At 37.7% G+C, this 24,821-nt stretch overlaps 1 protein-coding gene and 2 non-coding genes across 3 annotated transcripts; all 3 read right to left on the reverse strand.

Annotated features, from left to right (window-relative positions):
* Positions 1-4,761: 4,761 nt before the first annotated feature.
* Positions 4,762-10,302, reverse strand: COX7C (cytochrome c oxidase subunit 7C). Its single transcript, XM_072606204.1, has 3 exons — positions 10,117-10,302; positions 6,861-6,997; positions 4,762-4,861 (listed from the first exon to the last, which is right to left on the reverse strand). Exons 1-2 carry the CDS (start codon positions 10,189-10,191, stop codon positions 6,881-6,883), a joined length of 192 nt encoding a protein of 63 aa, XP_072462305.1. The 5' UTR covers positions 10,192-10,302; the 3' UTR covers positions 4,762-4,861; positions 6,861-6,880.
* LOC140502910 (small nucleolar RNA Z39) lies at positions 5,079-5,141 on the reverse strand. Its single transcript, XR_011966633.1, has one exon. It is a non-coding gene; the product is annotated as a small nucleolar RNA Z39 (small nucleolar RNA).
* On the reverse strand, positions 9,414-9,479 carry LOC140502911 (small nucleolar RNA Z39). Its single transcript, XR_011966634.1, has one exon. It is a non-coding gene; the product is annotated as a small nucleolar RNA Z39 (small nucleolar RNA).
* Positions 10,303-24,821: the final 14,519 nt, after the last annotated feature.

Consider the following 24,821-nt stretch of genomic DNA (forward strand, 5'->3'; position numbering starts at 1 on the left):
CTGGGGTAGCATACCCTCCACTTGACAAAGGCCTTAAAAGTCAAGTAACTGTCTGGAAAAATGCCCCAAAACAGGGGAAAAATAAGACTGTAGAAGGTTACTTTCTTGGTGAAAAGATATTTTCTTCCATCCTTTTGACTGAAGAAGAATAAAGCATACAATCAGAGGAAAATATCAAAGTCAAGGCTTCTACATTCAAAGCCTCCAAAAAAAAAAAATATGCAATGGTCTCAAGCCATGGAAGAGCTCAAAAAGGATTTTGAAAATCAAGTAAGAGAGGTGGAGGAAAAATTGGGAAGATAAATGAGAGTGATGGAAGAAAATCATGAAAATGGAGTCAACAGCTTGCAAAAGGAGACCCCCAAAATGCTGAAGACAATAACACTTTTAAAAAAGACTAACCCAAATGGCAAAAGAGGTCCAAAGAGCCAATGAGAAAAATGTTTTAAAAAGCAGAATTCGACAAATGGAAAAGGAGGTTCAAAAGCTCACTGAAGAAAATATTCTTTAATAGATTGGAGCAGATGGAAGCTAATGACTTTATGAGAAACCATGAAATTATGAAACAAAACCAAAAGAAATAAAAAATAGAAGACAAGATGAAATATCTCATTGGGAAAACAACTGACCTGGAAAATAGATACAGGAAGATAATTTACAAATTACTGGTCTACCTGAAAACCATGATCAAAATAAGAGCCTAGACATCATCTTGAAAGAAATTATCAAGGAAAACTGTCCTGATATTCTAGAACCAGATGGTAAAATAGAAATGGAAAGAATCTACTGATCACCTCCTGAGATTCCCAAAGGAAAACTAGGAACATTGTAGCCAAATTCCAAAGATCCCAGGTCAAGGAGAAAATATTACAAGCATCCAGAAAGAAACAATTTAAGCATTGTGGAAATACAATCAGGATAACACAAGATTTAGCAGCTTCTACGCTAAGGGATTGGAAGGCTTAGAATATCAAATTCCAGAGGTCAAAGGAGATAGGATTAAAACCATGAATCACATACCCAGCAAAACTGGGTATAACACTTCAGGGAAAAAGATGGAATTTCAATGCAATAGAGGACTTCCAAGCATTTTTGTTGACAATACCAGAGGTGAATAGCAAATTTGATTTTCAAGTACAAGAATCAAGAGAAACATGAAAAGGTAAAGAGAAAACAGAAATCTTAAGGAACTCATTAACGTTGAAATGTTTATATTCCTACATGGAAAGATGTTACTTGTAACTCATGAGAACATTTTCAGTATTGGGGGAGTTAGAGGGAATATATATAGGTGTGCATGTGTATGTACATATTATATATGTGTACATGGGTGTATGCATGTATATATGTGTGTGTATGTATGTACATAAACAGAGGGCACATGGTAACTGGAATATGAACAGAGAATACCTAAAAAATAATATTTACTTGAGAGGAATGTACTAGGAGTAAGAGAAAAGGAGAGGTAGAACATAACAAATCATTTCACATAAAAGAGGCAAGAAAAGAGCTTTTACAATGGAGGGGAAGAGGGGGAGATGAAAGGAAATAAGTGAACCTTACTCTCATGAAATCTGGCTTAAGGAGGGAATAACACACACTCAACTGGATATGGAAATCTATTTTACCCTGCAGTAAGGCAGAGGAAGGGGATGAGGAGAGAAGATAATAAAAGGGACAGCAAATTGGGGAAAGGGACAATCAGAAGCCAACATTATTGTGGGAGGACATGTCAAGGGAGAGACTGGAATAAATGGAGGGCAGGATAGGACACAGGGAAATGTGGTTAGTCTTCTGCAACATAACTATTATGTAAGTTTTTCATGGCTACACATGTACGACCTTTATTTAATTGCTTGTTTTCTCAACGAGGGTGGGTAGTGAGGGAAGGAGAGAATGTGGAACTCAAATCTTTAATAGGGAATGTTAAAAATTGTTTTAACATACAGCTGGAAAATAACATGTACAGGCAATGGGGTACAGAAATCTATTTTGCCCTACAGGAAAATAGAGAGGAGGAGGATGGAAGGAGAATAGAAGGGAGGAGAGACTAGAGGAAGGGGTGGATGGGGTGCATGCTGTCCTGGGGTGGAGTTGGGGAAGATGGGAAGAAAATTTTGAATTCAAATTCTTATGGAAGTGAATGTTGAGAACTGAAAAATAAATTGTTTTTAAGAATGAAAATAACTCTTCTTTCTCTCAAATTAACTGTCTTCTAAGTGAAGTGTGGTAAAAAAAAACAAACAAAAAACAATACCTATATTTGTTTTATGGATTGTGTATATTACTGTAGCTTGATTATGTGAGATGGTTGTTTTTCCTTCACCTGTAATTTAGCTTGATATCTGTGAATCACTATCAGAAAACCAGCATAGCTATAATTTTCTAGCCCTTAACAGCAGTATAATTAAACCATTTGTAGGAAGGATGAATTTAATTGACGTGTAAATAATATGCTTGCAGATGATAAGCACATACTTATTTCCATATCCAAAATAGAAAATGTGAATTTTTTTCCCTCTGCAATTCTCCTGAGACGCACTTTCAATGGCGTAATTTATTTTCTCCATAATTATGTTATAAGGATCTCTGTGAGTTCAAATTAAAAGTATTTATCTTAGCACTTGGAAAGGTGTGACACACTAACACCAGGATAAGTACTTAAATGCCTTGTGTGTAAAGTATAGAAGGTGATTACTGCTCATGTGTGATCACTAAAATAGATGACCTTACAGGGTCATACATTTAGAGCTGGAAGAGACTCTTGTGGTTGAGTCCAATCTCTTCATTTTATAGTTGTGATAACAGAAGTCCAGAGATTTTAAGAGCTTTCCTCTAAGTCACAAATACGTGACCTAAGGACTTGACTCAGTTCCTCTTACTGTAATTCTTTCCACTGCATCATGGATATTTGCCTCTGAGGTTCCTTTCAGCTTGGAGATTATATATACCTTCCAATTCTATTTAACAGCATATAGCAATATAAAAGAGGAAACAACTAAAAGTATATTAAAACATGCACAGGTCCTTCCCCACATGCTACTGTCATAGTGATGTTACATATGAAGACATCAAGCAATAGTAGTGGAAACAATAGCAGTGCAAAATATTTTTAATGTTTTTTGCTTGTTTTCAGGCCCAGGACTTTGAGACTTGCCAATTTCCATAGTTGTGAGATGAGCCATTCTCAACACATATTAATCATTGTAGCAGATCCTGCTGTTAGAAAATTCTTTATCCAGGTAAACCAAAGGGGGAACTAAGAGGCATATTATTAAAAAACAAAAAACAAACAAACAAAAAACCTCTAGGTCCTAGGTGCAAATCAGGAAATACAGCCCTGAGTAATCAGATTTGCTCCCATCCTAACTCTGACAGCTACTAATCAGATGTTTGACAAATCTTTCAACTTGTTTTTTTTTTCCTCTTGAAGGGGGTGTCCATACTACCAACTACCCAGGCTAGTTTTGAGGAAGGAATTTTTAAATTGAAGAGCTACATAAATATTGGGGACTTGTACTTTAGAAAACCATCTAAAGCATTATAGTCAGCATGTTTCTGGAAATGGTATATTAATTTCATTCTCCATGCAAACACATGAATTTCTTTTTATGCTATAAAGGTTTCAGACAGATTAACAGGGAGGACATTCCAAAACGATTTCCCTAAAGTATGGTTCTGGCTGGCCATGACATTCCACTAATCATTAAACTCCAGCAAATCCTTCTTATGGTTGCATACAAATTCCCGTATCTAGCCCTTTACAGACTGCCTTATATATTGCTCTACTTTATGCTGAATTACACACCTTGTTGCTCCTCTCACTTTTCCTATCCCCTTTGTATCTTTTCACAACTGGAATGCATGCTCAGCTCCACTCAAATCCTTCAAGTCTCAACTCAAACTTCACCTTGAAATCTTTCCTGATTCCTTCCTATAAATTATTTTAGATTTTGTACGTTTTTTGTACAAACTTGTAAATGGACACAGTCTCCCTCCTGATGGAATGTAAGTTCCTTGACAGCAGAGATTCAAAAACTGTGAAACCCTAGTACCTATTACAGTACATGGGAGGAGTTTAAATAATTACTTGCTGAATGGTTTCAGTTGCAGAAAATATCAAAAGATCAGAAAAAGTGAATATAATATCTGGTTGTGTGCAGGGGAAATGGTGAAAATATAAGTTTATCTTGAGACATAGGTTAGTAAAGAGTTTAGTAGTTGTTTAGCAGTAAAGAGTTAGTAGTTACTTAACTTAAAAAGGAAGGATGAGATTATTAGATTACGGAGATATCAAAAAGCAAGGAAACTGAAATTTTGTCTTATATGCAAAATAAGAATACCAAAGGTTTTTAAATGGAGGACTTCAGCATCTGCAGAAGAAAAAGAAATACATACACAAAGTAATCAAAAGAAGTAATTGCTGTTTAAGCACTTTTTGATCTGGTCACTGGCACAGATTATCAGTTGTTCACATATGTAGAAATTCTGCTATAAAATTTGGTTAAAAGCTCAGAAAAGATAAGTGATAATGTCTTCATTCATGTAAAACAAAAAGGTCAGAGGAGAGTCAGTCATAACTCTGCATGAATAACGCTGTTCCTGAGTTTCGAGCCCAAGTCACCCACCTTGGCAGTGACAATTATTTAACAAGTGAATACAGTCTAAAACAGACACTATTTTAGATATGACTGACAGCAAAATGGTCAAATGAATGAAAATACGACCCAGCACATTCAATAAAGAGATAACTCCAAAAGGTTCATTGAACAGGTTTATTTACAAAGACATACACTCTGGTCAACAGATTGCTTACTCCATTCTTCGGAACTACTTGTGTAAGTGGTTGTTCTTGAAGCCTGAGAAGGAAGAAAGCACAGAACCTCAATTAATCATGCGTGCAAATATCTAAATATCTGTTCATTTCACAGAACAATGGGGTCCTGAATTTTTAAACCTCAAGTTCCATGAACTATATTGATAGGTTCTAGTCTATTAGCTAAAAAAACACCAATATACAACTTAGAGACCCAGTTTCTAGAATCATCTACTGTATAAGCTCATTCAGTTATGACCGGTACATCAGAAAGCGTTTACAGTATCATGGTTTTATTCATACTGAATTGCCACATCACATGTACCAATAAACCTAATTTCTATTCAACTAAGGGGAGGGATATATATATGTATGTATGTATGTATGTATGTGTATGTGTGTGTGTGTGTGTGTGTGTGTGTGTGTGTACATATATCTATCTATATCTATATGTATCTATCTCTCTATCTATATATCTTTAGATAAGCACTGAGAGTTCCTTCCAATTTTTGAGCATGAATTCACTAATATGATCAATATCTACCTCCACACTTCATAGTCCTTCCTGGGGCTAACTAAAGCTTCTTGCAAGGAGCCTTCATGGGGGAAAATTCTCATCAGAAATAAGTATGTAATCAACTAGGTGATGCAGTGGATAAGTGTACTGGACCTCAGCCATGAAGACCTGTACCCACAAAGCTTCTGGTCAGAGATACTTCTTAACTGTGACCCTGGGCAAAATCACGTAAACTCATCTTTAAAACAGTAACCCACCTACCAGGGCTGTTGTGAGGATCAAATGAATTATTTGAAAACGACTTTGCAAACCTTAAAATCCAGAGATGTTAAAAATTAGTACTACTTCCATGAGGGCTTTTCTTAAATTCCACAAAGGCAGTCTTCCCTGAGCACAATGAAGAACCATATTAAGTATGCTAATTCAGGTCCTTATCATCTCCATCTTACTACCACTGTAGTTGGCTTCTTAATAGAGCTTCCTTTTCAGTTTCTCACCTTTCCAATTTATCCTTCAGAAAGAACAAATCTTCCTGTGACCATATACTACCCTTCTGTTCAAGAGTCTTCAGTGGCTTCCTGCTGCTTCTAAAAGAAGACAACCTTTCCAATTCAGCATGTAAGGCATAGCCCCATAATTTAGCTTCATTTTGCCTTACTGCTACCCGCCACACACTCTAAATTTCAGAAAAAGTTGACTATCAGCCATTTCTGAGACTCAACATACTATTTCTTATCACTGTGCATTAATTAGAACAAAGGGTTTCTTCATGTCTACGTAACACTCCAACCCCTCTGCCTCTCAGTCTTCTTAAGGTTCAATCTGCTTCCCTCCCAGACCTACAATAAATCTGTATCTGTGTACACGTGGTTACTTCTCAGTAAAATATAAGCTCTTGAGGGAAGAGCATTTTTTCTATGTAGTATCTTTACAGACCTAAAGACTAATACAGTATCACGTACACATTAGGCACTTACATGGTTATTAAGTGGCACAACCAGGATTTGAATTCAGGTCTTGATTCCAAATGCTACACTATTTACCCTGTATCCTGCTGCACCCCTAATAGGCTGGGAAAGAAGTTTTAGAAAAACAAAAGGGCTAATAAGACAGATCACAAAGAGCTGAAAAATAAGGAGCTCATGTGCAAATGAAGGCAGAAAATATAGGTTCAAGACTGAGCCCTTCCAAGAAGTTTAACAGAGAAAGGACCAATATAATAATAATTTGAGAAGATGGTAGGATTCACATGAAGATTATCTGAAAATGGCAGAAAACTAGAAAGACCCAATGGCAAATCGGACATTTCTGAGAAGTCTAGCTAAATTTAAAGAGTTGAACTGAGTTGGAGAGGTGGAGCAATTTTTTGGTCATAATTATAAAGGATTGTCTTAAATAAATATTAATGTGGTGGGAATCATCCCATTTATGAAATCACAGATTTTTAAAGAAAAGTTTATTCTAAGGGGAAAGCAAAAGAATGATGCAAATATTTCCTTTACAGAAGGTCAAATAAATGTACTTACCGATTGCTGTATAGGAGAATCTTATTTCTTAAGCAGCTGATGTCTTACTATAAAGAAAGGTGCAGCAAATCCAGATCCAAAGAACAGAGTCATCTTTGCCAACAACTTCCATTTGTTTTCCACTGAAAAGGGCAGGTTCTTTGAAGAAAAGAGTAACAGTAATGAATGAATGTTGATAGTAACATAGTAATTAGTAATCAGTGAATTGAGGGGAAATAAGATTAACTCCTAAATGAATACTTCCTTTCTTGAGTTTCAGTATAACAAAAGCACAAATATATCTCTACTGCGAGCTCTTTAAAGGGCAGAGTTAACGGAAAAAAAAAAATCTCTGTATAAAAAATGTATAGATAAAAAGTAAATTCTCTACAGAATAAAGAAAATTTTGCATGTCTGTGCAAATGTATTTTTTTTTATCACAAGAGATTATCTTTATCTTTTAGGAACATATAGACTACACTTGGAGAAAAGATTTGCAAAAATATTATATGTCACAGTAGTGTCATGAGCAGTACACAGTGCTACAGGAAGTCAGAGGAAAGAAAAATCACTAGTGATTACAGGTTTTATGGAGATGATATCAGAGAAGGGCCTTAATGGCTAGATTACATTTTTGATGTGAAAGGGGAGACAAAAACAATAGTGGTAAGATTTCACGAAGGCAGTTTGGACAAACAAGGGAGTTAGGGAAGGCCCAAGGTGTGTATTGAGGGGGCAGACATATTTGGTGGAATCAAAGGTTTTCTATAACGGAACAGTAGCAGTTAAGATTAAAAAGACTATAAAGGGTCATAGTCAAAAGATTTAAATATCAGGCTATGGTATCTGACTTCACATGGTAGACAACAGAAGTTTTTAAAGCAAGAGATTTCTAGAATCAAAACTACATTTCAATGAGAATGGAAAAAAAAAACCCAAGATTGGAAGCTGGAAATGTCAACCAGAGCAGAACCAGTCTCTAATCTGTAGGTAGCTGGAAGAAAACAAAGCAGGCTAGAACCAGGATGAGTCAGGAATTAAACTGAAGTTTAATTCTGAAATGAGAGAAAGGGCTTACAAGGCAGGACACAAGTGCTAGAGCAACGCACCTAACGAGAGGGCTCTGGTTTAGTGTGGGGAGATCTCAATACTTATACCTAAGGCTACACAGTGAGCTACAGCCCTGAAAATGAAGGGTAACAGCAACAATGTGACAAGGGCTTCATGACCCGAAGCCATTCTGGGATTTTGCTGTGGCCAAGATCATCCAGGGAGTGAATGCAAAGGATTGTTGCTACACCAAGCTCAGGGCACAGCCTGCTTGCTGGGCCTTAGCTCTGGAAAACCAGACATCTTCTAACCTCCTGACAAAAATCAGTGCTTCTATACTTTAGGTTTACAAATAAAATTAAACCAATCTTTAAAAATTTTACAAGTTTCTACAATATATTATGAGATCCTAACTTACTCACTTTGTGTTAAACCTGCAAAGGAACTGTTTTATTAAAACATAGATGCATGTATAGTACTCAATAACCACTGAAAATTATAGGGAGATAAACCCCAGGTCATTATAAGAAAGCACTTACTCACTTAGAACCTTCCAAAAAACAGAATGAGCTGACTTAATTAAGCTCACATTTTCCATGTCAAGAGATATCTGAATGAAGGTTTATTCTGTCAGGACTATTAAGAAGAAATTTACAGTTTGGGTTGAGGACAATCTTAGACTAAACGATCTCTAACAAAAAGAAATTTTGTTTTCTTTGTAAACAACATAATGGATAATGATAAAATCATAGTAGATACTGGTGAAAAGTCAATAACTGCCAGAAAGATCTTAAAAGAGAACTGGGGAAAGAAATGGAAGTGCTACCTGATCACTCCTTTATGAAATATTCCCTCAGCAGTACTACTCTATTTGTTCTATAAACTTTGGTAAAAAAGTTGATTTAAAAAAAATAATTACTCATAACTTGGAGGCAGGCAATAATTATCAGTAAGTCTGAATTTCAGTGTGGGGTGGGGGAACAAATCAAGAAAACAATAAAGCTGTAGGCTGTGTCCTCTCCACTATCATGGAAGAGTTATCTAAGTGAACTGAAATGAAGAATTTACTAGGTCATAAGCATGAGGGCACATCTTCTATCCTTGAAATGAATATGAAACGGGGGTGGAGGGAAAGACTAGATTTTACCTAATTCCAGATTAGTGGCAAGGTTCTTTGCTGAAAGGAACATTGGATTGAAGCAGTGTCACAGTTTCAAAGTCATTACTTCATTACTATAAAGTTTAATGCTATTACAGTAAGGCCAAGGGGAAATAAATTTTAATTCAAATTAAATTATAATTATATAATTATATATATAAATTAAATAATAATTTAAATTTTAAAACATTTATAAAGGGAATCTTAATTAAGAACAGGGTATCTGGCTGAGCTGCTTCCAGTTACCTGCGTCCTTCCACACCAAGGTCCCCATGCGCCTATGCTTGTTTCTCATACGCACCCCCAGGGCCCAGGACACCGCTCTGGGCAGGGGATCCCAAATGCACGGTGCTGGTGACCACGCGGCACATCAGAAAGCGTTTACAGCATCATCGTTCCTCATACCGTACGTACGGTTCTCATCACATGTGCCACCGGACAGGACATCAGGCCAATGAAAAGAGGGGCTTGGCCGCATCGCAGACCGGCCATTTTTTATCAGCTAGCCTCTTTTTCTGCTCTGAGCCACCAGGCCCCTCCTTCCACACAAGGCCATTCAGAAGGAGGATGAAGGCTTTGGAGGGGCAGAGATCTTCCTCCAAAGGCCGATTCGGATCGATTGCTCCAACCGCTCACTGAACAGAGGAGGGAGCTAAGGCTAACACCACCGGTTACTTGTCCAAGGTCACGCAGGTTGGAGGCGGCCCCCAGGCCTTCCGGTTCCAAATACAATCATCCCTGTCCGGCGCCTTGACTTAAATAACACCCCAGGGGAGGCTGACGGGGCCCTGAGCACAGGGGCCCGGCTTCGCAGGCACGTGAATCAATGACCTTCACCACGGGCCTCGGCATCCCCGTATGGAGGGAAGGCCCGGGTGCCCTTCCGGAGGGCGTCCGGTCCGGGTCCACCCTGAGGCTCCATGCGCGGCCACGGAGCTCTGCCTGCGGCGGGACCCTAGGCCGTGCTGGGCCCCCCGCTTTCCCCTCAGTCCCGGCCTCCGCTGGAAGGTCGGCCCGTCTGCCCCAGCCTGCCCCAGCCTGCCCCTGCCCGGCCCCCGGACGCACTTACCTTCCCCGGGCCCTCTTCATAATGGCTCCTGCGGACCAAGGAGGTGGAGAACCTACGCAAGCTCTGCCCCAACATGGCGCTGCCGAGGGCTCCGCGACGACCGCAGAGGAGGCCGCAACGGAGGAGGAAGAGATGGCTACCGAGTCCCCTCTCCCTACTGACCTTTCTCCTTCCTGGGCGGGCGACAGCTCAAGGAGGATGATGGGATGTGCGGGGAAGGAAGAGGCGGACAAAAGTCGGAAATGCGGCGCTGCGAACGGGTCCGGGGCATTGTGGGAAATGTAGTTCCGAGGGCGAAGTCTTGTTTCCCTTTAACTTCTGTGATTGGTTGAGCTCACATTCATTCTCCAGCTCTGCTGGCCCTTCTTCCTGATATTAGGGACTAATGTGATTACTGTGGTTTTATCCCCTACTGGAATTGTGCCTGCAACTGAGAATACCTCTTAGCACTTCTGAACCTTTGCACAAGCTGTGTCTTATCCCACTGAGCTTATGGTGCAGTGGATAGAGGTCAGGAGGACCTGAGTGCAAATTTCACCTCACTAACTGTGTGACCTTGGCCAAGTCACTTAACCCCAATTGCCTCGTCCTGGGTCATCTCTAGTCATCCTGATGAATATCTGGCCACTGGATTCAGATGACTCTGGAGGAAAATTGAGGCTGGTGACCTGCACAGCCCTCCCTCACTCAAGACAAAGTCAAGTACAAGTCATGTCCTCATGTCTCTGATGGCCTGGTCTTCTTCAGCAATGAAGCACAAACACACACATCAATATTAGAATCCTTAACTTCCTATAAGGCAAGTGCTCTTAGCTGTTCTTGTCTGTGCCATCATGGACCCCTTGGGCAGACGGCAGCAGCCTGCAGACCAGACCCCCTTCTCAGAATAATGTCTTTTAAACACCTAAAATAAAATACACAAGATTGTAAAGGAAACCAGTTACATCAAAATGGTTGTCATAGACACACTCACAAACACACACATGCATATGCACACATCCTATGTATGTTCATATGTGCATATGTATATGTCTTTCTTTACACATACACACAAGTCCGCTGATCTCAGGTTAAGAGTCCCTGCTTTAAGGTTCATTTTAGGTGCTGCCTCTCATGAGAAGGTTTTCTTGATACTTATCTCTTTCCCTGATGATTAGTCACCTTTCTCTCCTCAAATTTTGTCTACTTACTTAGCTTTTTATATGTCTTATTTTGCAGGAGAATGTAAGCTCCATGAGGGCAGGATTTAAAAGAATTGTACTGGCTTAATATTTTAAAGATAATTGGTCCTTAGTAAACATTTGTTTCAATAAATTGAATACAATTGAAATAAATCTTTCTATCCTTCATAGAGACCCCCATGTTTTGCATATAGCTTATACTTAATAAGAGTTTGTAAAATTTAAGTGAATTGAATCTTCAGAGACCATTTTGTTCTGAATTCTTCCTATTCATTTAACCTGGTTTTCACTTCTCTCAGATGGAATGGATAAGGAAGAAGTCTTATCTATTCTTCTTTGTACTTTTATCACGCTTCATTTTTGATCCAAAATAGGATTACTGGAATTAATCACTAACATTTAATTGACAATTTCCATTGTGTATTAACTGGCTGTTTTCAAAAATAAAATTTATTCACAACTAGCAAAGATTTGATGCCTATATCTACAAATATATTAAAGAGAGCCTTGTGAGTCAATATGAGTTTCATGAACATGAAAATCTATTCTATTACAATATATTTGAGGCTATTGGAAAGGTTGTAGAGAGATGGCCCAGTGCTGTATTATTGGTGGTGCTGTGAATTGATACAATAACTTAGGAAAGCAGAAATTATGCTCAATTATCCATACCCTTTGACCCAGAGATTGTAGTGCTGGGCTTATACCCCAAAGAAGCCACTGATGAGAAGAAAATCCCCATGTGCACCAAAATATTTGTAGTAGCACTTTTTGTGATGGCAAAAGCTTAGAAACATTGGAGAATGGCTTAAAAAATGATCATACATAATTGTAATAGAATGCTACTACTACGCTAGAAGAAATAATGGATATAATGATACAGAGAAACGTATAAATACATATACATGTATGTATATATGTGTGTGTTTCTACACACATATACATATATACATATATAATCACACATACATATTCATATACATGTATGTGTATATATGTCTACACACATATACATGTATATATATGTGTATATATATATACTGATGCAGAGTGAAGTAAAACGGAGCCAAGAAAACAATATACGTGATGACTACAACGATGCAAATTGAAAGAACAACCACACACACAGATCCGAAGAGAATATTGCAGAATGAGAGACAGTGATCATGACTCCAAAGAGTCATTCCCAAATCTGTGCCTTTACTGTACTTGCTTTGGAACTTTTTCATTGTATTGAACGACTGTGCTGATTTCTGTTCTCTACTTTTTCTTTCCTTTTTGTCTTAAAAATGCTATATGTTATGGGGTATGGCTTTTCCGGGAGAGAAGGAAGTGTGTTACCAGGGAAAACTATGATGACATAAAAAACAGAAGATGTCAATAAAAATGATTAAAAATAAAAATACTTTTGAGACTTTTGTCCAAGCATTAAAAAGAATACATTCACACAATTAAAGACCTAGTATGTACAAGACACTTGGGACCAAAATTGAAAAATGAATATAGTCTCCATCCAGGGATATACTATCTTAATTCTTCTGAGTTTCCTCCAGGCATTACTAAATACTTATTGTACATCTCAAATGTCAACCCTGACCAAATAGCCAATAAGCCACAGCAGCTCTGATAGCTGATAGCACTAAAAACCCAGAAATCACACACAGATTATCAAAACCACAGTTAACTCTACAAAGAAAAGAAAATAAACTCAAAGAGCTGACCGTTATAAGCAAAAAACTGTCTTCATTCCTTTGGAAAAGGAAAACTAGATACATATATACCAGGACCTCCCACCCCCCAGCCTCTCACTCCCCCTCTGCATGAGACCTGTGTTAGTTTGGACAAATCTCGGTAGTGTTTTTACATTGAGCTGTGGCCCTGACAGGGAGACAAGTTTGATTCATAGCAAGGCTTCATGACTAGAACATGGGTACTATAGGTGCTTGTACAAGTTCAAGAACCACTGGATGCTGGTGTGAAACAATTCTGTGATTTGGCTACAGCAAAGTTCATCTAGAGGGTGAGTTCAAAGCGATTGTTCTTATGCCAGTCTCAGGGCACAGCTTGTTTGCTGGGCCTTAGTCCTGAGCAACAGGATGTCTCCTAATAGTAAAAGAGAGGAGTGGTCTTGGTATGGGCATCCTGACAAAATAAATGTGCCATAAGCATCTCAAACTTAATTTGTACAAAATACAACTAATCTTTACCTTTCCCCAATCTTACCTTTCAAACTTCCCTATGACTGTTGAAAGCACCTCCAATCACTCAGTTTGCAAGTTTAATGTCATCCTCAACTCTGGACTGTCACCTCATACAGACAAGCCTTGTTGTTTCTATCTTTACCTCATCTCTTTTACAGACACAATGAATAAAGTGTTGGGCCTGAAGTCAGGAAGACTCACCTTCCTGAGTTCAAATTTGGCCTCAGACCATACTAGTTGTGTGATCCATGTGACCTTGTTTGCCTCTGTTTCCTCATCTGTAAAATGAGCTGAAGAAGGAAATGCCAAACCACTTCCGTACCTTTGCAAAGAAAACCCCAAATGGGGACACAAAGACATCGAAATGATGTAACAATAAAAAGAAGTTACAGGTCCTCTTCTTTCTATGCACACAGATACTACCCTGGTTCAGGTCTTTCATCACCTCATACCTGGACAATTACAATAACTTTCTGGTTGGTGTCTCTGCATCCTCTGTTCCCCCTCTAATCCATCCTTCATTCAGCCGCCCAAGCAATTTTTCTTAAAGAGCAGTTTTGACTATGTCACCCCCCTACTAAGTTTATTCCAGCAGTTCTCTATTAATTTCAAGATCAAAAATAAAATCCTGGGCACTAGACTTCAGTCTCCTTTACCAGATCATCATCAATATCCTGAACCTTAACTCTGAATGCACCCCAACTTCAGGCTTCTTCTTTCTTCTCTATATACTCTCTTGATGAACTCATTGGCTCCCATCTCTGTGCAGCTGGCCATTAGATCTTCACATATATATTATATATAATATATGGAGAGTGTGTATATATGTATCTGACCCTAACCTCTTTACTAAATTGTAGTCCCACATCTTCCAACCTCTACTTCACCGGAGGGTCAGATCCCCAGAGCAAGTCTAATTTCCCCTACCTCACAGCTCTAAGGGAAACTCTGAGGGTTTAGGGGTTTTTCTCTAGTACTTTTGCTCTTGAACAAAAGTGTTCTTCTCCCAAAGCCAATCGCCAGTTATTGTCTCCTGATATTAATCAGGCAGTTTCTTTCTTTTTAATACCAATGGACCAATTAGCACTACTTAGCTTTGACAAAAGACTGTTTACTGAGAAGATACAGCAAGTACCCAAGTACAAAATCCTCTGGTATTGGAATCACATTCTCCTCTATTACCTTGGTTTCTGGGTAGAATGGGTTCAATCTTAAAGTATTTCTACAAATATTCATTTTACCAAATTCATGATAATATTCTATTACTTTTATATACCATTTACCCATTCCCCAGTAGGAAGACCATCCCTTAGTTTCCAATTTTTGACTAACAAGAAAAGCTGCTATAAATATTTTTGTACATATAGGTCTTTATCCACTTTCATTTCTTTGGTCTAGTAATAGTGTTGCTGGGTCAAAGGGCATAATTCCAAATTTCTTTCAGGAATATAGTCACCTATTTACAACGCCTTCAACAATTCAGTAGTTTAGCCATTTCCCCATAGTCCTTCTGACAGTTTTCATTTCATTATCTTTGACAGTCTCATGCTAGCCACTTTATTTTAAAGATTAGGGAATTGAGGACTAGAAAGGTTAAGTAAAAGATCTGTCCCAGGCTGTACAACTGTTCAGGGGCAAAGCTAGGATTAAATCACTTTTACAGGGACCTAATTCTCTTTACTAACTTTTAATTAATTGCTAACTGAAAACAGTTTCTCATCTCTGGCCCAATATGTCTCATTGGATAGTTTTCAATTTGCTTATTACAGCAAAGGAGGATCAAGCCTTCAATAGGGAGAACCTCTTGCTAGAGAACTACTTGCTATTTTGCTCCTTTAGAATCACACTAAAGCTTAACTAAAGTAATTCAAAAGGTTCAAAACACTAAAAATGGGAAAGGAGAGGGGGATATACTTATTTCTCTATGCATATAGATATCTACATATAGATAGATTATTATATATACATACATACACACACACACACACACACACACACACACACACACACACACACACACACACATATATACTCAACAGTGCAGGGTTGTTAAAAAATAACTTCACTCCCAGAATCCTGGCCTCACTTCCCATAGTGGCAGGCACAGCCTGAACTTCTTTCTCTCTGGCTCTAATTTTCTCACATACCCTTGGGTCTCCTTTCAAGCATGTTTTGAATAGACTGACTTTTTATCATCTCATTGGTCCCTTTACTATGATTTGGTCCTGGGCTTTCATGGAGCAACTCTTCTGTATATACATAACTTTACCATCTCCTTCTGTGCATATATAATAACCTCTTTGTAAGCTATATCTCAAATTTCCTTATCCACTCTTTCATGGAAAATGCATTTAAATTTAGAGAACTTCTAGGAATCTCTAATTTGACTATAAGTACAGTAGGTATTGTAAGAATCAGCATAATGTAGAAGAAAGCATGTTAACAGAGTCAGAGAACCCCAGTTCAAATTCTATTGTTAACCATTTATCTATGTGACCTTGGATGAAGCACAGTTTTGGGGGGGTTTAGTTTCCTCATCTATGAAGTATGAGAGTTCAATTAGATGACCTCAAGGCCCTCGTAACTCTAGTTTATCATCTTATGATAATGATGAGAGATGACAAATCTATATTTATCATTCCCCACATGATAGTTTCCATACCTAGACAAGTAAACTAGCAATGGTCCTTTGGAAACTAGCAATGAGGAATGGAGACCTTTCAGTATAAAATACATTTTACAAAGAAGCGAGGCATTTCATGAATTTTTTGGTACAAAATGGAAAAGCATCTTTAGGGAAGTCAGCATTACCCCTGAGTTATATTTAAAAAATAAAATCCTATTATTTTAAGTAGTGAACTGGGTGTCTGTCATGAAATCTGGGCTGTATATTCTAGGCCCTCATGAGCATTCTGTGGCTGGAATTATATTATGTAGTTCAATGTACCTAAAAATTAGAGTATTAGTCATTTTATTCACCAGGTAATAGATCAAATTTTGAAAAGTAGGCCCAAATTTATTTTAAAATAAATTGTTTAGTAGAAAAATGAGGGCTTCTCCTCTGTAGTACATAATACAAGCTGACAAATGCATTTTGATTTAAAGTTTACAAAATCACGAGTTGAAGAGTTTCTGATGTCGACATCTTTGAACTTTCAGATGAGCAGAGACATTTTGTTTCTATAAACTGAGAAAAAGTCAACCAGCTGAGGAAGTATGCTTTACTGAAAGGTAAACAAGGAGCAGGAAGCCTGGAATTATTCTGTCAGGCCTCTAACTAATTCAATGAGGGCTCAAAGGAAAGAAGTTTTGATTTAGATAAAACACTAACTTGTATTATTAAGCATGATTTTTTAATCCCAGAATGAAGAGACATCTGTTCCATATCTTCAAAACAATTCCCTACATAGATTTAATAGAAAGAAAAGAAAGAATATTGTGCTCTTGCAAAGGCCACGAGGCTAATTCCGTACAATCCTATGCTCTCCACTATAACCTGGGTGCTATCCCTGTTATGTTTCTGGGTACTATGACCCCACCGATGTGTAAGAACCCTTTAATGCTGCTATAGGAAAGCTCCTTTTCTGGTATCAATGAAAGTGTCTGGTTCCAGGGATTAGAGTTTCTTTTCTAGGATGAGGCGCTCCTAAAATAGCATAAGGCATGATTTCTCCCAACGGTCAGGAGGGAATATCATACTCACTGATAAATGCAGACTCAGTTATGTTATTTTAAAATACTTGTATTTTTTAGGTATGCTATTAATTCCATGCTACTATGCCATGCTATGTAGCAGTAATAGACTTACTTAGTGGAATCATAGAAATGTCTTCCTTTATCCACATCATTAATTAAAATATTAAACAACACAAGACCAAGCACATATTCCTGCTGTCCTTTACTGAATAGCTCCTGTGATGTTAGAGGTCACTAAGTCATACAGAGAATGGAGTGCTGGGTCTGGAGTCAGAAGGACCTGAGTTTGATTCCAGCCTCAGAAACTTACTAGCTTTTGTTACTGCCCTTCATTATTTGTTCTTGGAGACAACCCATAACATCATGAGGATGATGTCTTAGCTTGATTTAAGGGATTTAAGGGAGGCAAATCTCTTTATCTCTGTTTGTCTCAATTTCCTCAACTGTAAAATGGGGGCAGTGATAGCACTTACCTCATAGGGTCACTATGAAGACCAAATGAGATAGTGCTTGTAAAGTGCTTAGCACAATGCCTGGCACTTAGTAGCCAATACATACATACTTATTCCGACCTGACCCCCCACATTGACGTTGAAGAATTAATAGTTATTCTTTGAGATTGACCATCCAACCAGTTTCAGATCCATCTAGATGTGTTAGCCTCCATTTCACATCTCTCCATATTTCCCATGAGGAAACCATCAGATTTTTATCAAAAACCCTGCTAAAATCTTCTATTAGTTTAGCGATCAAGTCAGAAATGGAAATAAGGTTAACTTGGCTTGATCCGTTATTGATGAGTCTGTGCTGTCTCTTTGTAATTACCGTTTCCCTTACCTGATTTCAGTCAGTCAGTAAACTATGTTGCAGGCACTGTGCTAAGTGATGAGGATACAAATATGAAAAAAAGACAGTTCTTGTCCTCCAAGAACTTACAAACGGTGCACAAAAAGAAGCTGCAAGGAGAGGGGAGAGGTACATGGCATTGAGTTAGGATGATGGCCAAAAGAATGCAGCCAGTTGGAAGATGAAGAGCTGGATGGCCAAGGTGTACTGCTTAATGGAGATTTGGGTAGAACCTCTTTGTTATATCCTCCATTCAGAGGGGTCCAGGGAACAAAAGATATTCATGAGTTGTGAGTACCAAGGCTGATGTCACCTTGCAGGATGATGATGATGATGGTGAGGCATGATGAAGATGCCCAATGGAGCACAACCACTTTCTCTTTAACGATATATACATATGTATTATATGCATGATATACATTTTGTGTATGTGTTATATCTTTATATTATATTATTATGTATTGTATTACATATATCACTTGTATTATATTACATATATTATATGCATTATATATATTATACAGACAGACAGACAGACAGACAGACAGACAGACAGATAGATAGATAGATAGATAGATAGATAGATGGATAGGTAGGTAGGTAGATAGACAGATTTCTCTGCAATCAGTCTAATTAACTGAACTACAGTTTGCAGATTGTAATGTCCTCTGTTTTTTGCTTTTCTTCCATCTCCAATTTTCCATGTTTTTCTTTTTTCCCCAAATATCACTGAGTGGCTCATCAGCCACATCTGCCCTTTCAGAACCTGAGGTTGTCGTTCATTTGGGCCAGGTGATTTGAATTCATCAACTGTAACTTATTATTGCCTTATTTATGTTTGGTATCTGATCATTGTTAGTCATCTTTGTTCTTTCATTTTCAGGGTAAACATCAGCTTCTATGGCAGACAAAATAGAAACAAAACAAAAATTAAGCTGCTTTGCACTGTTTATTTTGTCAGTTATCTGTGCTCCATTCATGCCTATTAAAGGTCCTACGTTTTCCTTTTTCTGCCAATATTACTTGAAACAGTTATACTGGGACAGCTAAGTGTCTCAGTGTACAGAGTGCTGGGCCTGAAGTCAGGAAAATTCATCTTCCTGAGTTCAAATCCAGGCTTAGACACTTACTAGCTGTGTGATCCTGGGCAAGTCACTTATCCCTGTTTGCCTCATTTTCTCATCTGAAAAAGGAGCTGGAGGAGGAAATGACCAACCACTGTAATATTTTTGGCAAGAAAATCCCAAAGGGTCAGACACCAGTGAAATAACTGAACACCAAAAAAAAAAAAAATTTTCAAACAGAACCGTTTATTGTCCTGAGCTTCCAGGACAGCCCCAACTCATTCTGAGTTTTAATATTCCTGACACTATTTTCACAGGACCATGCCATACTTTATAGTCATCCACTGTCTCCTGGTCTTGCTTCCATCTTCTCTACACTTAATTTAAAAATCTAATTTAGCCCTTGCTATCTGATCTTTTCTCTGAACTCTTTGAAAGCTACTTGCCCAGATTTTCTTTTCTTCTATGTCACAAACAAGGAGGGAACAGTAATTTCTTATTAGGGTTCTCATCTTTTTCAACCTAGTGAACAACTCTCCCTATTCATGAGCATCTATGCAGAATAGAATGTCCCTTGGGTTCTTCCACTTTTTGAAGGATGAAAATATTACTAAGAAAAGCCAAGGATTTATTAATTATTTGGCAGAGAAAATGCTCCAGTAGATATCTAGATAAGTGAAGTCTCTTTACAACAAAATAGCAGGCTTTCATGTTGGGCTTGTGATCTATTCCCCAAACTCCTTATATATTCCTTCTTCCTTGTCCAGGTAGTCTGTAACATAATCTATTTCAGAGATAAAATCACTTTTGCTTTTTCCACCATTCAACTTCATCCAGCTCTTCCCTATTATGAATTTGGTTCTGTTTCTTGGATTTCTTCACATAACCGCTTATACCTTCTTACCTTTTCTACTTATCCTATTTCTTTGGAATAAGGCATTTGTATTCTGAGCCCTGGACTAGTAATGGGCTTCATCCTACCAAGTCTCAGCAATAACAATGAGGTCACATTTGCCTCTTTGCATGAAGAACCCTAGTTCCTCCTGTTTGTGCCTTAAACTTTGTGTAGAGATGTTCGAGTCCATGAATTTTGCTATGAATTCCTCCCTTGGATTTTGTCTCTTATGAACTTCCAGGTGTCTCAACTGTATGAACTTTTAGGTGTCTCAATTAGAGAGGCTGATAAAGGTAAAACTCATAGAATCCAAAAGTTTCTACACAAATGACAAAACTCATAGACTCAAATCTATACCCAAATACATACTGTGTGTGTATGTATATATATATATTCATTTATATACATACACAAATATGCAAATGGTTGTGTGTGTGTGTGTGTTTATATAGAGAGAGCATTTTTTCTCTTTATATATATACACACACACATATATACATATATATGTATATGTATACATATACATGTAAGCACACACCCAAAGCCTAAATTTTATGCACATTTATATATGTTCTTCTTTATTCTCCACTTTTTTAAATATTAAATCCTTTTTGATTAGATATGTAGAATCTAATGTAAATACATTCTTACCATATTTTATTAGGTGTATTCTTTTTCTGGCCAGGAATCCATCATTATTGCATTGTAAGTTGTGGAACAGAAGTCAAATCCCATTCTTAGACATTGCTTTCTAAGTTGACTGTTTGCTTCACAAATTAATTTTTGTCTTTAGCAGCTCTTACATTCAACGAATGAAAGCAAGTAAAACACAATCTATTTGGTCTTTAGTTCGTGCCCAAGACACCATGATTGTTGGCAACATTTTTAAAATTCCTTCTGGCAGCATCATTTGTGTCTGCATGAATCATTTTAAATTGCCATCCATTTAGTTAGGTTTTGGAAAGTTATCTGTTATGTCTTAAATACATGCCCTAGGTAGACAACAGGCTTCTTTATTTTTATTAACAGGTAGACTGACAGCTGCATCAGCACCTCTCCTCAGGGAATCTCCTCCTCCTTCTCCTATTCTCTCAGCCCCTATTCCTTCCCTGTGCAAGATTTCAACATTTCCTTTTCTGAACGAGTGTCAGCCACTCAGAGCAGTTAAAACCTGATGGCTACCAAGAAACTCACAGCTACTCTGGTGCTAGTAGGGGGAAATATTTTCCCTTTGTCTTCTACCCCCATATCCACTCCTTTTCACCTTGATCATCTTATGGCTGGGTGGTGACGCTCAGAAGGAAAGCACAGCTTGAACCTAAAACTTATTTATGTCCGACTAGCAACATTTAAGAGAGAAGAATGATATAGTTCTATCCTAGTATCCCCTCTGTCTTAAGATATCAGAGTGACCACTTTCTAGCCCCAAGCTCCTGTTTCCCCTACTGGCAGGAAAGTATCCCTTCGTTCTTCAAGGCAATGAATGATGAGCAAAATTCCTGCTACTTCCCTTTTCTCTTTGGGTGGGACAGAATGAGCCTTGTAAAATGAAGAGGCAAAGATGATTTGTGATTTGCATATGAGAAGGGAACAGGCATTTATTAAGTACATACTATATTCCAGGCTCTGTGCTAAACACTTTCCAAATACCTGATTGAATCCTCACAACAGCCCTAGGAGGTAAGTGCTATAATTCTTATTTTATAGTTGAGGAAACTGAGATAGAGGAAAACTGAATTGACTGGGGTTAGATAGCTAGTAAGTGTCTGAGGCTGGATTTGAACTGACATCTTTCTGACTCTAGTCCTAGATTTCGCCGTATCACCTAGCTACTTATTACATTTTCTTACCACCAGATCAACTTCTTTTCCAGGCTTCCCTATTTCTGTCAAAGGCACCATCTTGTCTCTTTGTTCTTCCTCATCCACCTATCCAATCCATTGCTAAATGATGTCACTTCTTTGTCCACAGTATCTCTCAGATTTGTTTCCTTCCCTCTACTAAGCTAGCCATCTCTCTAGTTAAAACCCTTATCACCATTTACCTGGACTATTGCAATAACCCCCTAATTAGAGTCCCTGTCTTATAGCTATTTTCGCTGCTATGATATATCTTCTACAAAGCTAACAAAGTGATTTCCTTAAAGGGCAAGTAGGTCTGACAATAAACCCAAAAATTACTTCATCTTTGCCCTATCCTTTCTTCATTTTTATTTTTCTGTAAATCTAACAAAATACATAATTATAAGTAGTAATTGCATAAAATTTAAATAAATTAATATGCATATCTTAGTAACTCTCAAGACTTTGTCTTATGGATAGAAAGGAAGATAAAAAAAAAAGTTTACAGATGACTATCCTAGAGTATACTGAGTAAAACCTCTTCCTGATAAAAGCTAGCTAACAACTCTCTAGTAGTAGCCACCACAACTTATTTAACAAAAAAGTCTTTCCCAGAGAAATACTGTGGGAAGAAGCCTACCTGTAGAGGAGCGTGCAACCTGATTTATTAATACTAGAGACATGAGGGAATTTTTCCTTGGGTGAGACCTAAGCCTCTCTTAATTGAATCTGGTAATCTTGTTTCCAATAGGATAGCTCATGCACTTTGTGTTGTCTGGCATAGTCTCGCCTTTTCTGATATAGTGACTTGAAAAAAAATTGGATTTATTCACTATTTGCTATATGTCATCATTGTGAATTTGGTATTTGTTGGAAAGGGAGTTAGGTCTTCGATATAGGCTGAGTCATTCCTTCCCTGTAAAGATACAGTGATCAGGAGCAAGGGAGCAGATAGCTCTAGCTCAGGATCCCTACTCTCTGAGAAGAGAGGCCAGCCTCTGGCTCCTTCTTTTACTTCCTTTCCTGGAATCAAAGTTTCCTTTAGAGAACAGTGGACAAAGGATACCAAGAGGTATCTATTTTTGTCTTTCTTTAAGTCCCATCCAGACAGACCAATATGGACATGTATGACCTACATGGGCAAAGATATCACAGTGCATTATACCTCCTATACTGCACATTAGATGCTTGATAAATGTTTGTTGAATTGGGCTGGATTGAACTTCAAGAGATATCTGTGAAAGGTCAGGAGGGAGGCCAGTATGGAGGCTGATTGGACTGTGCCCTTTTTTTCAAACTGTGAGACTCAGGAAAAAGTGTCTTTTTTCCTGAGGTAGGAGCTTGTTACCTTTTTCATCTCAGGAATCCTTTCATCAGTCTCGTGAAACTTATAGACTCCTCAGAGTTATGTTTTTTAAATACATGAAATAAAAGAAAGTAATTACAGTGGAATGTAGTTATTAAAACATTAAAAACAATTCATGGACCCCAGGTCCAGAACTCTGATCTAAAGGTTCTTATTTTTTTCTCTTTTTTTAAAATTTCAAACCACAAATATTATTATTCAGATTACTCTTATACCTTTCTTCATCAGGTCTGGCTTTAAATGACTTTTAGATTTTTTTCTAAAAATTAAATCTATATGTAAAAGATAAAGATTTGGAATAATTGAGGATATTCAAAAAAATATGCTGCTTGAAAGTAGTTCATTTGTTCCTCAGGCCATCTCCACCTGGTTAATCTGTAAATGGTGAAGATAGTTAATTAGTTTAAAATTCCATCATGGAATTATTTATCCTTCTTGTTTCCCTGGAAATTGGCAGATATGGATAGTTAAATGTTCAAAAACTGAATACAGAAGATAGTCTTTCTCAATATGGAAATCATCAATATTAGTTACTATTATTTTCCATTGCCATCTTGAGTTGATTACAATTTGACGTGCAAAGACACCGTTTGTCATTGTTGTTGCCAGATTTCTTTAAATTCATTATGACATTTCCTGTCTGCTTTTGGAGTTGGAAGCATAGATATCAAAAGACTTATTTTTTTTATCCACCAAAGGATTCATACATTTACTTCATTCATTGTAGGCAAAAATTAAAACTGACAAACTAATGAGGGTGTACAATTTAATTAATATAGTATCAAAACAGAGATTTACTGGGTGAAATTAGGGTGGTATATGACATTCTGAAGATATAACAACTTCCATTAGAAATTTAAAAATTACTAAGTCACAGTGAGAATTAAAGTGAAGCAGAAGCTTATTTCCTGTGTGGTTCTCAACCCTCCTGACATCCTTGCAGCATTTAACACTATCAACTACTCTCTTTTCCTGACTATTTTCTTCCACTGAATTTTTGTGACACTGCTATCTCTTGGTTCTACTACTATTCGTCTGACAGTTCCTTCTAACTCTTGTTGGATCATCATTTATATCCCATCTCTTTACTGCGTGTATATGTTAAGGTTCTGTCCTGGGTCTTCATTTCTTCTCTATATGTTTTCTCAGTGAACTCATCATGTCTCGTAGGTTCAATTATCATCTCTATCCATATAGAAGCCCTGATTTCTCTCCTACGCTCTATCAAGTGATTGTTAGATAGGCATTATCAAGTTACAGCTATATCAAATTCATCATGTCCTTTACCTCTACACACACCTCTTTTCTCTAGACAGCTAAAGGTCACAGTTACCTCAAGGCAAGGATAAGAGTCTTATGAAACATTTTCCCATAAAACTTGAGGCATGGTATTCCAGAATTCTGTATAGTGTCAATGGGAAGAGTGGAAACGCATAGAGTTTATAAGTAGAGAGGCAACCACATAGTGAACAAATGTGGCCAAGGTACACACGAGGACATTTAACTGCAGTCGTTGAGTGTTGCAGGGCCACTGATGTTCTTCCATTATTCTTGCCAACCTTTTTCTCATAGTCTTTAATGACGTTCCTTCTCTGCTTGACTGTAATCACCAGTG

This window comes from Notamacropus eugenii, chromosome 4 (genome assembly GCF_028372415.1).
Source record: "Notamacropus eugenii isolate mMacEug1 chromosome 4, mMacEug1.pri_v2, whole genome shotgun sequence".
NCBI classification, from domain to species: domain Eukaryota; kingdom Metazoa; phylum Chordata; class Mammalia; order Diprotodontia; family Macropodidae; genus Notamacropus; species Notamacropus eugenii.